Source organism: Chiroxiphia lanceolata, chromosome Z (assembly GCF_009829145.1).
Source record: "Chiroxiphia lanceolata isolate bChiLan1 chromosome Z, bChiLan1.pri, whole genome shotgun sequence".
Lineage (NCBI taxonomy): Eukaryota > Metazoa > Chordata > Aves > Passeriformes > Pipridae > Chiroxiphia > Chiroxiphia lanceolata.
Window position 1 is genome coordinate 1,347,288 of NC_045671.1, and position 13,867 is coordinate 1,361,154.

Genomic DNA, 13,867 nt, shown 5'->3' on the forward strand with positions numbered 1-13,867 from the left:
GATCCTGGCCCAGGTTTCCCAGAGAAGCTGTGTCTACCCCTGGATCCCTGGAAGTGTTGAAGTCCAGGTTGGATGGGGCCTGTTCTACTGGAAGGTGTCCCTGCCCATGGCAGTGGGGTGGAATGAGATGAGCTTTAAGTTTCCTTCTAACCCAAACCATTCTGGGATTCTCTGACTTAGAGAGGCAAAGGGAGAAGATGCCCTTTAAGGGATCACTCAGAACCACCTGGGTGAGTTGTGAGTCCAAGGTGGTTTTGCTGATGTGAATTGTGGAGTTCCTGGGAAGGGAACTGTTACAGCATCTCCAGCTGTTTTAAGTAGCTTCTTCACAGCTTTTTCATACTATGTGCACTCCTTGCTCTGCTGGAGAGGGACCTGCAGTGTCAGTTGTTGTGAACTAAAGCCACCAAGCTGTGACATAAAGAAACTTGCCCTTTTGAAAATTCATATGTCAAAGCATCCTATTACTGGCAGCAAGATCCCACTTGCTGAAAGCCATTTATTGTCATAAGCAATAACTTCAGGACTGTGTTTGGACGTGTTTTTTTTTGTCAGCCTGCATTTCCATCGCGTGTTTCTTTTGCTATTACATGTGACACACTGACTTTACTTTATCAGGTTTCTTTGGATTAAGACTTCAGTACCATGTGCCTTTCCTGTTGTGTTGATTTTTTACCCTGTTTACATTTTAGAGTTGTAGGGTATTGCCTTACCCATCCCTGCTCAGGTTTTGTTTTTTGAGGCAGATTAGCTTCTTCCTGCTTTTTTGTGCTAATTGTACATTTAGTAGTTGTTTAGCTGAAAGCATTATTTGTCTGGAAAATGACTGCAATATGGGTGCACAATGAAAAATGGAGCTTCTTTAGCAGGCAGCAGCAACCTGGATCTATATACCTGTTGTCGTGTGGTGCATAACACCATTCATATGGATCTTGCCACAAAGGAAAGGGTGCTCTGTTAGATCTCAGAGTTGTAAAAAAAGTTGCAAAATAGACCTGTTTAGGCTTAAAATTATTTGTTACTTTGGACTGGGGATTACTATACATCCAGGTAAAACAGGGGGGAAAAAAATTGTTGCATTTAAGTGAATTCTAGTTTGCAATAAATAAATACATAATAATAGATAATAATATACAAATAATATATAATCTGAAATATGTAGTTGTCATGTGGACATGATATGAGACTTAAGTTTGTGCACCAGTAGTTTTTAGAATCATGGAATAGAATCCCAGAATGGTTTGGATTGGAAGGGATCTTAAAGATCATCTCATTCCCACCCCCTGCCATGGGCAGGGACACCTTCCACTATTCCAGGTTGTTCCAAGCCCCATCCAACCTGGCCTGGGACACTTCCAGGCATGGGACAGCCACAGCTTCTCTGGGCAGGCTGTTCCAGTGTTTTACCTCTATCATTGCAAACAATTTCTTCTTACATCTGGTCTGAATCTCCCCTCTTCCAGTTTAAAACCATCACCCCTTTTCTTACTGCTACAGACCCTACAAAGAACTCTGCCCCCATCTTTCTTATAAGCCCCCTTTACATATTGAAAGTCTAAATTTTTAACCTAAAGAAAATAATTATTTCATTCATCATTTCAGCCTGAAATTAAGACTCCCAACATTTCCTTGGATACAGCTGTGCTGTCACTGCTGGTAACGGGCAGTTGAAGTGTTACCCCAGCTCAGGTTGTGAGGCCATCCCCATGAGGTATGCTTATATAAAACTTAAGCTGAATCATACAAGGACGTGCCTCCCTTTATGTCCTGAGAATTGTTGACATTTAGAGGCTGGAGATTTGCATTAACTCATAACAGAACTTTATTTACCAGTTCTTTATTATTACAAAAATTAAAATTAATTTGATGTCAAACTGAATTAGAAAGATGAACACTCAGAATGTTCTATGGGTACCCTAAATTAAACAGGTTTTTGGTGACACTGAATTTTTGCAGCCTCCACTGACAGTGTTTGGTGGGTAAATATGTCTGTAAGGACCCAAACTAGGAGCACATGCCTGGGGTTTGCTGTTAGGCTGCTTGACTTCTTTGATTTTTTTATAAGCCATATACTTTTCAACTGGTTTTACGCATCAGCGTGTAAGTATTGAATCCGGAACTCTTTGCCCAGGAGGATGACATGCTAATTAGCAATTGTATTGCAGTAAGGAAAGCAAAAGTATTCCAGCCTGGTCAGATCCAAGAACATCCAACTCTGCCCATCATGTGCCTTGCTTTTGCACTTTTGTGTCTTCCTTCGTAGTGTGTATCAAACTCAAATTGTTTTTCTCCAGATAACGTTCTCATTTGTTGTATTTTCCCCTACATCCTCTCAAATTATTTCCATTCTCTTTCCTCTGGCGTGATCACTTGTTTTTTCCTTTTTCTTTTAACAAAAGAGACCCAGACTACCCAGAACTCTACCTGGCTTCTTGTAGCTGTCGCTGTCTGGTTTATTCCTTGTGCAGCTAGAACATGACCAAGCATCTGGCTTTTTGCCTTAAAAATTAGAATCTTTGCAAGAAAAGCACCACATTTAATTCCTCTCTGGAGAAGGAACATGAGCTGGTTCCCTAGGATTACCCTTTGATGCTGTGACTGCATTCCCATCCCTTTTGCTGTTTTAATTTCAGTCTCACAGAGTCAGTACCAAGCTTTTAGTTGCCACCTTTCTTTTAATTATTGGTATAATTATTTCCAGGGGTATAAACGAAAAAGCAAAAAAAAGGTGGGGGAGGTTTGGTACACATCAGTGTCAACAGAGCCATTTTCTGAGCCCTGTTTTGTAAAGGAATACTGTAATAATTTTAAATGTGAATACCACATTGAATTTGTCAATTGGAAGCATAGGAAAATGCTGTTACTTTGAACTCCTCTCAGTTAAACGTACTGTTTAATAGATTGAAACGTGTCTCTTCATCCCCTGCAAATCAGTATCTGGCTTTTCTTTCCGTTTAACAGCTAATCCAGTCAAAAACACCACAGTCTTACACTGCTGCTGAGGATGGTGGGGTAGTCCTTGACTTGGCCATGCACATGCAGCGTTTCAGATGTGTTCAGCTACTCCGAAAATAATACTCAGGGTGATAAACTTCAACGGCAAAACATTTTTGTAGCCTTGTTTATACCTGTCTTGATGCCATGTCTGGGTGCAGAGGGGCTGTACCCTGATACTGGTGATACAGAGCAGAAAAATCACGTGTCATTTTATCAGCTCCTACAGCATTTCTCCATTATCTCGTCCAGATGCTTGCTGCCCTTGGCTCTTGGCTTGTTTTTTCCTTTGTTTTGAAGACTTCTAAGCCTTTAGAAATGCTTCTATCACTAATTATAGGAGAGTACAGTTCTTCTGATAACGTATATGCAATACCAGGATTCAGTCCCACTTCTCTATCTTTCATGGAGGTCATTCTTTTTATAACTTATTCGTTTTTGATCTAGTCAGTTGTGGGTAAAAATCTTCAATGTATCTCCTGTTTTCCTTCACTAGAGTCCCAGATTCTTCACCTGGAACATGGCAGCTGAAAAACAGATGGTTGGTTCTGTCCATCAGCTCCTAAAAACTTTATATTTAACTACTGAGCAATAAGTTCTGCAACTTTTCATTGATTGAAGCTGACCACCAGCAGTCTCCAACCTAGCTGAAGATAGTTAGCAATGCTTTATGCTTCAACTAGCTGTGTGTCTGGGGTTTAAGGTGAACATATTTTATTAAAAAGCATTTAATTTTTGAAAAGTAGTTGTGCATTTTCTTACCTTTCTGGTAACTGGATAGATCTCACTTGATTCTGAATCATAATGTTCTGTAAAAGTCATGTAATATGTATTTTAGGATAGTGTCTTGGTCACCAGCTCACCTTGCTGCATGGGGGAGTGAATTATGCCAGTGCTCAGAGCTTTTAAAAACACGCCATAATCCAGTATATTCTGAAATAAATCCAAGTTGATAGGCAAGCATCACTACCAAGATAAGTTAGGTGTGGATTTTTCTTCAGATTGCAGCTGAAGGAGTTATTTCATTCCCACTGCCGGAGGGCAGGGTTAGATGGGATATTGGGAAGGAATTCCTGGCTGTGAGGGTTCTGAGGCCCTGGCAGAGGTTGTCCAGAGAAGCTGTGTCTGCCCCTGGATCCCTGGAAGTGTCCAAGGCCAGGTTGGATGTGGCTTGGAGCAACCTGGGATAGGGGAAGGAGTCCCTGCCCATGGCAGGGGGTAGAAAGAGATGGTCTTTCAGGTCCCTTCCAACCCAAACTGTTCTGGGATTCTGTGATCTACAGTTTCAGGAAGAAATGCACCTTTGCTTTGCATTGAAAGCAGCCAGAGTGGTAGCAAAGAATTTTGCTCTTCGTGAGTCTAAACAGGACAGCGAAAACTTCCTGTGTTGTCTTCTGCCTTGGTAAGAATGTACATCTGGCAAGTAACAATTCCTACAGTGCTACGTTATAGTAGAAAGTAACTATGTACAGGTTGAATGGCAGTCCAACAAAGTGCTGTTACAAGTACTGCCTTATTATGAAGAATTTAAGTACCATGTGGTAACTCAGAAAATGAGCTTTGTGGGCAGTTGGTAAAGGGAAATATTGGTGATTTCAGTGGTTTTGTACCCAGCAGAAAAACTCAGGCTGGTTTAATGTGATTCACATTCTTGCCAGACCTGTAAAGTCTCCCAGTCCTGTGTTTGATGTGATGGAGAGACCAAACGGTACAAGCAAGGTAGAATTGCCTTTTTTAACTCTATTCCAAGGGAGGACAGACAGCTCTCCAGTCTGAATGATCATATTGGAAATATCGTGATGTGAAGCTCAGGGAGAGAAATTCAGAAGGCTGGCAGGAGTTCATATGCCGGCTTGTTCAGCTTAGAAAGTTTTGAGTTTCAGAATCATCAGGAATGGTTTGTCAAAGGCACTGACAAGATGAAAAGCTCTACAAGTTTATCTTGAGTGTTAAAGCTTAGTGCACTACAAAAGGAGACTTCTTCTTTTTCATTTATTACAAGTATTCTTCAATGCCAGAAAAACAGTTTTAAAAAAAAAGCTCAGAAGGACAAAGTCTGGTAACAGTGATGGATGTTCAAGGTGCAGTGGGGTTTGATCCAGTCAGTTTTACTTCTGCTGTCTTTGCTTTTCTCTTTCACCAGCCATTTTTTATTTTTCTGATATTTTTTCTCTCTTCTCTCTCTCCCTCCTCCCCCAAGCAGGGGCTCGACAGAAAATGTGTTAAATTAAATATAAACTGAAGCACTTTTACTTAGCATAGGAAAGGTTGAGAAGACTAAGTTCATTTAACCCTTGGTGAATTTGGCTGATTGCTATAAGATAATGCTTTATGTCATGAGGAGATGGCTCCTGTTGAGAGAATCAAGCTGTGAGGCTGAATACTATAGTGTGTGATGCATTTCAATTAAAATTTTGGTGATTAAAGGAGAAAACATATCTCTTTTCAGATACTGGGGTGCCAGATTTGCTCACCACAGAGACATTAACCATCTAATAGCTCCATTAATAATAATTACATGTGCGGTGCCTTTATTACTCAGTGTATTTTACAGCGGAAAAGGGCACACTAACCTTTTATTCCTTTCTTAAAGGCGCAAGACCTGAACGTGATCGAGGAGGTGATCAGAATGATGCTGGAGATCATCAACTCCTGCCTGACAAATTCCCTCCATCACAACCCGAACCTGGTGTACGCGCTGCTCTACAAGCGGGATCTCTTCGAGCAGTTCCGGACTCACCCTTCCTTCCAGGACATCATGCAAAACATAGATCTGGTGAGTGGCATGTGATACCAGGGGTGGTTTGCACGTGGTTATTTGATCTCCTTTGAGAGGTGGAAATATTCATCACTTTCGTCAGTTTGTTTTAACGTGTTGAGTTTGAGTTTCTCTTTCCTATTTTCTGGGTTCTCCGCTGTAACAACTTCGGGGCAACACGGAAACACAGAATGGTTTGGGTTGGAAGAGTCCTTGAAGACCAGCTAGTTCCAACCCTCTAATTTCTTTAACAACCTTTTCCCATATCTTTAACTCAGCAGAGCCAGGGGGATTTTGAGTTGCCTCTGGTAAGGAATTCCCAAGCTTTGACACATCTTTCACCCCTCCAAAGAGAGGACAGCATCAGCTTCTCTTTACTGCCGCTTGATAGAAACGGGTCTGTCAGGAGAGCAAAAGCAGATTTTCATCATCAAACAATCCTTTTCTTTTCTCTTACTCCCATCACCAACTTATTAATGATCACAGGGAATTATTTTTCAATAGCTAAGAGCAGGCTTCAGCTGCCATATTCTCTGGGCTGTGTGTTGTTTTCACCTACAAACAACAATCTTCCCATTGGATAAGGAAACATTTTAGAAAAAAAACCCAAAAGAAAATAGCTGTGGATGAGAAACTGCAACCACTGTGGCTCTCTATGGTGTGTGACTTTGGGAATCAGTTGTTAATTATTGCTGCATCTGATAGTGGCTTTAATGCTCATATTGAGAACTTGAAAAACGATTCCTACTAGAAAAATTTTATGTGTAAAAAACATTTCCATTTCTTCCAGTCAGTATTTGCAGAGCTGAGCAATGCATGAAGCCACACTAGATGCAAAATACTGAAAGGGAGGGCTGAGCAGGGTGCTAAATCTCTTGCTGCAATGAATAACACATTTAGTGTGGCTAAAAATCTGCTGGTCCATAAAGGAGGGTAATTTTAAAAGTGGAACTGAAATCCTGCTCTGTACCTATCCCCTCCTCTTCTCTTCCCACTTCATATTTTTCTGGTCTTGCAAGAGCTTGGAGAGAGGAGAATTTGAAGCTCAAAACTCTCCAAACTTTCAGCAGCTGCAGACTACAGCCGCCGTGATACTGCCTGGATGATTAGGACAAGGTGTTTTCAGCTTGTGTAAAGAGGATATGGTGCAGTGAAGATAACAGTAGCCTTCATTCTCGACTGAGATAGGGACCTTCTCTGGTTACTCATCCAAATTCAGGGTAACTGGTGGTGTCCAGATCCTTCTGCGTGCAGCCCCGTGCCTCCCACAGATAGCAGGATGTCCTTTCCTTTGTAACACTTACATGTTGGTTTTCCTCAAAAATTTAAACAATTCCTCCCCAAAACTATTTAATATTGGCTTACAGCATAATGCCAGTTGCATTCAGAAACTGTTTAAGGCTTTCCAAGGGAGCATGTTGAATTTTAAAATAGCTCCTTTGTTAGAGAAGCAAGGATGTCAAAAAAAAGATTTTTTAAAATTGTTTTTTTTTAAAATGTACCTGTCACCAGCTGGCAAGTGGTGAGAGCTGTCAGGCTTGTAGATCTGAATAAAAGATGAGATTCAGCTGACTCTTCGTCTACCCTGTCACGTCCTGCACTTCATACACAGTATTGGCAGCACTACCATCCTTTACAGAACCAATCTTTGTCTTGTGTGCTACAGCCAAAACGTTCTAACTGGTCTTACTATCCCTTGAAAAAGTGGCAAATCGTGTTAGTTTTACTGTACACACTGCAGGGAGCTTGCCTGGGACCATGTGGGCAGGGTCTGAGAAAAACAAAAATGAGTTTCTCTCTCTGAGAACTTGTCAGGCTTTTCTCTGCAGTGGTAGAGCTGGGAACGCCACCCTCATGGCTGTGTGGGACATTGTGGATGTCTGAAATGTAGATGTGCTCTAAAAGGAGTCATAAAAGAAAAATTTTAAGATTTGGCTCAATAAATTTCTAAACTGTATGTTGCTGGAGGCTGAGAGGATGTATTCATGGGGAGGATCTCCGTATTCTTCTCCTGCTCTCATTTAAGCATCCATCCCAAGCATCTGCTTTCAAACAGAATAGTGAGCTGACCAGGCTTTTCGTGTGGCCAAGGCTGGTTATTCAGAAGAGGATGGATCCAGCAACTTCCCATGTATTGGGGAGCTGTGTTGGGTTTCAGGCTGTTGTGATCAATGGAATTTTGTAGCACAAATTGTGTAAATTGTAGGTGGAAATAGAAGCTGTTGCAGCTTTTGGTAATGAAAGACTGGGGAAGAGAAATTACCATTCTGAAGCCCCCAAGTATGTCTACAGAGGCTGTGCTACAACCCTCTCTTGGTACTTTCTCTGGTCATTAAACAGCAGAGGGGGTTTGGATTATCCACACCTGTGCTATGGTGGAACCATGAGTGTAGTTTTTGACAATGGCATGGAGTGGCAGGACAAGGGGGAATGGCTTCCCACTGCCAGAGGGCAGGGTTAGATGAGATATTGGGAAGGAATTCCTGGCTGTGAGGGTGGGGAGGCCCTGGCACAGGTTGCCCAGAGAAGCTGTGGCTGCCCCCTCCCTGGAAGTGTTGAAGTCCAGGTTGGACAGGGCTTGGAGCAACCTGTTCTAGTGGAAGGTGTCCCTGCCCATGGCAGAGAGTGGAATGAGATGATCTTTATGGTCCCTTCCAACCCCAGCCATTCTGGGATTCTGTGATTCCCATCATCAGATGGCACTAGAGATCCACCTGAGCAGAAGGTGCATGTTACACTCTGGTCACTTTGACATCCCTCTGCTCCAGCAAATTCCACCCACCAATTGGTATGAGATTCTCTGATCCTAAACTGTAGTCCAGATTTGTATTTCATGCAGAAAAACTAACAGACAGTATGGTAATGTTCCATATTGAAGAAATATGACCAAAATACAGAATATGTGACGTCTGTAATGAGTTTTGGACACCAGAACAGTTGCCAGCTTGCCTTGTCAAGAATATATAAAATAGATATGACATATATTGACTTTAATACTTACTGTTTTTACTCTGTTGCGCATAATGTTCTCATCAACCAACAGGAAGCACAGAAGAGGTGAAAAGGCTAAAAATTTGATGGAGAATTAGCTGGAAAATATTCTGAGGAAGTAGTAATGAGTACTTGATGGTGCAAATAGAAAGAGGCATCTGCTGTTGTTCTGTGTGGGTATGGAAATGGAGAACAGCCTGGAGGTGTCCTCTAAGCCTACTCATGCTGGTGACATCTTAGCTGGGTTTCGAATCACAGAATCATATAGGTTGGAAAAGCCCTCCAAGACTGTGGAGTCCAGCTGTTCCCCCAGCACTGCCAAGGGCATCACTGACCCATGTCCCCAAGTGCCACATCCACACGGCTTTTAAATCCCTCCGGGGACGGGGACTCCACCAATGCCCTGGGCAGCCTGTGCCAATGCCTGACAGCCCTTTCCAGGAAGAAATTTTCCCAATATCCAGCCTTTAACATCTCCTGGCACAGCTTGATTCTGTTTCCTCTCACCCTGTCTCTTGTTTCCTGGGAGCAGAGCCTGACCCCCACCTGGCTCCCCCCTCCTGTCAGGGAGTTGCAGAGCCAGAAGGTCCCCCCTGAGCCTCCTTTTCTCCAGGATGAGCCCCCCCAGCTCCCTCAGCTGCTCCTGCTGCTCCAGACCCTTTCCCAGCTCCATTCTCTTCTCTGGACACGCTCCAGAACCTCAAAGTCTTTCTTTCAGGGAGAAATAAGAGCTGTAGAAAACAGGACCTCTGAAGGTGCTGATTTGCCAAAGGAAGGTGAAAGTGATGTGACATTTTTCAAATAAAATATTGCTCTGAAAGGAAGTGGAATAATCTTTTTCACATACTTGTGGGTTTGCAGGTCATAAGGAAACACTTTCCAAGGTTAATAATAATGAAGCACTGTGGTAGGTTTCCAGGGACTTCAGCATTGGAGACCTCTGGATAGCAGACATTTGACAGGATGACGCTGGGGCAGAGGACAGACCAGAACAGATCTGTAGGCACAGATGGATATAGAAGGGGCCCTGCAGCTCCTCCAGAGCTCTGGCCACAGCAGGAATTGCCAGGGTTACCTGTGGTACAGACCTAGCCACAGTAACTCTGGATTGCACCTCAGGATTTGTGCCATTCCATTTACTCTGGAGATAACACGTAACCGCTGTGTGCATCATCACTGAGGCAAGAATGGGTAAAAGTCTAAGGGTCATCAGTTATTGAAAACTACTTATTTGTCCCTGGATTTTTATAAAGGATCTAAAAATCACCATTGCCAGCTGATTGGGGACATATGGGAACCATTAATACTGTAGAGAAGAAACTGAAATCAAAATACCTTCTGTTTCCTATTAATTTACTTTTCATTTTATAAAGCCATCTTAATAGGATATTGTGCATCTTGTTTAGCTAAATGGGATATTCTTCTTCTGGATGGTGACCAGAGAGGAATGTTATGGTTCCTCTTCTGGCCTTGTGCAGAAATATTTCAGCTGGGAACTGTCTGTATGCCTCTGCTTCAGCGGTGGTCTGTAGCTTGGTCAGCAACCTCAGATGTGTCAGGAATTTGGTGGGGAATCTTCGCTCGTCATTCCTATGGATGCATTTGGTTCATGGCCACGACGAGAACTCCTTGGCTTTCACTGCTCTCGTATTTCCTATGAGCGAGTGACAGATACCGTGTGGTTGGACAGGCTTGACTAGGAGCTGCTGGAATTTTGTTTGCAAAATAGTCTGATAGGAATCAGGAGGTCGGGGGCAATGGCTTAGTGTTGCAAAGAACTCGATTGGTGCAATTTCCTACTAGGAATTTAATTCTCTGAAGGCATTTCCCTGCTAGATTTTAAACTCAGTTGGGTTGGTTTGGCTCTGGCATAGCAACTCCTATTGCAAGACCTGCAGGACTTGAGAACTAACTTTTCATGGTTTTCCTTAAAATGTCTGTCGGAAAATCTTGATCCTGCTGATTACCAGAGCCTGGTTAAACATTCTAAGGGGTTTTTTTCGTTTAGGTCTTTTTTGTCTGGCTTTTTTCCTCCCCACTCCTCCCCACTTGCTTTGCTAATAGTGAGGAGAGAAGAGCAGAGCATCTTGAAAAGTTCACATGTCTTTGAACATGCTCCTCTTTTCAAGATGAACCTGTAAAGCTTCAGTACTTCAAGTTCGCTGATAAACCTCTTGTGTTTCTCCTGCTGTTGAATCACCTGGAGCTGTTTCATCCCTTCTTAGATCAGAGAGGGTTGGCTTTGCCTCCCTTTTGCTCCAGGTATGACTGTTGGCAACTGAATGTAGCTGTGATTTATGTTTTCCTACTTAGCTGAAGTGCTAATCCTGTGGTGCTTTATGACAAGAGGTTTGTTTTCTTCTTTTCGTCTCCTTTCAGTGCGCCATCAGTACATCATATCACTCCCGAAGTGGTGAGCATGGCTGGAAATAAAAATACCCAGTGTCAAAATGCGTGTTTTTCTCTTTCAATTGCTTTCTGAAGGGGGGGGGAAAAATTAAAAATTGACAAAAACAGGTTCAAAATGTTTTCATTTTGTGCTGAGTGATTTTCTTCCTCTCTCTTTCAGAGCTGACCTTTACAGTTGCAGGCAGAGGAGGCAGCAGCGCTTTGTGCTGTTATTTTTAGCTGGAGGAGAAAGAGAGTAGCTGTAGTGTTAGTTAGGCAGTGCCACTGCCTGGGCTGCCACGGGCCTCACAGCACTTCACCATCCACTGACAGAATCCAGGTGGAGAAAACATCTTGCCCCTGATACCTCTGCTGCTTTGGTGCATGCTGTAGGAAAGAGAAATACTTCTTTTCTTCAGCCTTGCAGCCCAATTGAAAACAACAGTTGAGTGAAATTAATAGACACTTTGGTTGTTCCCTCAGAATTAAAAAAAAAAATAAATCTCCAAAACATAAAATATTGCTTTTGAACGAAAAACGCCTCAAAATCATGCTAATCTTTTTCTTGTAGTGCTTTTAATCTCCAACAATACATTTGAGTTTATTATTTAGAAAACAAAAGGACTAAAGATGAGTTTCTCATTGACCTCTAGGAAGGAATTCTTCCCTGTGAGGGTGGTGAGGCCCTGGCACAGGTTGCCCAGAGCAGCTGTGGCTGCCCCTGGATCCCTGGAAGTGTCCAAGGCCAGACTGGATGGGGCTTGGAGCAACTTGGGCTAGTGGAAGGTGTCCCTGCCCATGGCAGGGGGCTTGGAACTGGAAGGTCTTCCAGGTCGCTTCCAACCCAAACCATTCCATGAGTCTGTGGTTCAAACCAATTTTGGAAATCACTATAGAAACCAGTTTTTGTTTCTAAACATTAGCAGTATTTTAATACAAAGCCTGGAGATTCCCAAGCCAGTGGTGACCAGGCCACGTCCCTCGTGCCCATCACACCACAGGTCTGGGTACCTTGCACAGCCAGGATTAGACCCTGCACTGTGCCAGTCGCTTTCAGTGCATTGTTTTATCTGGACAGTGATCAGATATTCCTGATGAGGGGTTGTCTAACCCAGGATTAGACGTGCCTTTTAATCTCTGTTAATATGGAAGCCAGACTGGAGGGAGAGCTCTTCAGAACGGGTAATGTTCCTTGCATGGAGAGGCCTTTCAGCACTCAGCAGGGCTTGGATACAAGTAATTCACAGCAACTTCTGGAGTTTCTTCTTATTCCTTTTCTTTGTTTTCTATTTTCTTAGCCCAGTTGCCTCAATAATGAGAAAACTAATTTTCAGAATATCAAAAAGACACCCTCTCTCAGCCTTGTTTATTTGCCCTAAGATCTGGGGGTGTTTTTTTATGCATTACAGTCATATGCTCAGCATTGAGCTTTAAAACATGTGCTAAAACCTGAAACTCATTTATTATTATTCACCCAGTTTGTTTTTTCTGGTTCATTTTCTTTTTAATTGGATAAAGAGTTGAAATCTGTTAATTTTCATTATTATTTTAAATGCAGCTGTTACTTAATGGTAGAAGATAATTAAAGCACTTTCAAAGGAAAAGGCTGCTCTTCCTTAAATTTTAAGCTTTTATATTTTTACATTTGGCCAGATCAGTAGGTAAAGTGTTAGACCCTCTGCTACAGAGGGAGCTTGGGCAGTAGGGCTGTGATGCTGGATGCTTTTTAGTTTTATTCCTGATACAGTGGTAATAAGCAAATGCCTCTTTTAGGATCTTCTCTGTATAACTCATCTTCTTCTTTTTAATTTTTATTTTTCTTTTTTCTTATTTGATTGGGGTACTCATTGGGTACCTGAGTATCTCCTTGGGGTATTGTGCTCTCAAGGTCCAAAAGAGAGTTACTCCAATTCTATACTGTGTGAAGTAGTAAGACAAATAACACCTACAGGTGTATTGTAAAGTCGGTATTTTTAATTTCAGTCATCAGCTGTGTATCAAAAATAGCCATTCAAAGTTTTGTGAAATGCTGACATAGCCTGAAAATACTGGAAGCCTGTCTTGCTTTTGTTCTTTGTGAAATATTACCTGGCCAAGATTAGTACCTTTACCACAAAAACGTAAGTCTTTTAAAAACACGTTAAGATTGAAGGGTTTGACTTTCCAAAATAGGAAACGTCAGAATTCAGGTAGTATCTGTGAGCTTCATTCAGGTTTTTTACGTTTGCATTATGATAGTATTTTATCCTTTTAATTAAAAGCTAAATACTAAATTTTGCTTTTGTTGTGGTTTAGCACAACTTGAGCTAACAAGGCAGCGCCAGTGGGATGGATTCCCTGCAGAAGCCTGCCCTGGGCGAGGATGGGTTTCACCAGTGATTACTGACAATAGAGGAGTGTTGAAATGCAGGAAGATGTTTTTTTCTTTCGAAGTTTGCGGGCAACTTGCTCATTCCTCTGTGAGCTGTGTATCCTCCACCAGCAATTTGTCCCAGACTCTTTGCCAAAACCATGTCAGCCTCGCTCCGAGGTCCTCACGCTCTTTGCACAAGCTCTTTCTTGCCATTTTCCTCTGTTATTTCTGGTCCCTCCTTCCAGCTCCTTTGCTTATGAACTCAGCATGTCTTCCTACTCCTGTTTTTTTTTTTTTTTCCAAGGATCAGAGATCACAGAGATCCAACAGGTCCTTATCTGTAAGAATGTAAAAACCTACCTGCAGCGTCTGCCAGAGGCAGT

At 42.3% G+C, this 13,867-nt stretch overlaps 1 protein-coding gene across 4 annotated transcripts in view; it reads left to right on the forward strand.

Moving 5' to 3' along the window:
* DYM (dymeclin) overlaps nucleotides 1–13,867 on the forward strand; it is a 216,500-nt gene that overhangs the window by 166,228 nt on the left and 36,405 nt on the right. For 3 of the 4 annotated variants that reach the window (XM_032675766.1, XM_032675768.1, XM_032675767.1), the window contains one exon: nucleotides 5,588–5,770. In XM_032675766.1, coding sequence (XP_032531657.1) covers nucleotides 5,588–5,770 — 183 coding nt within the window. Of the gene's footprint in view, nucleotides 1–5,587; nucleotides 5,794–11,380; nucleotides 11,392–13,867 lie in introns of those variants that run through there. The other variant, XM_032675769.1, reaches the window with a different exon arrangement.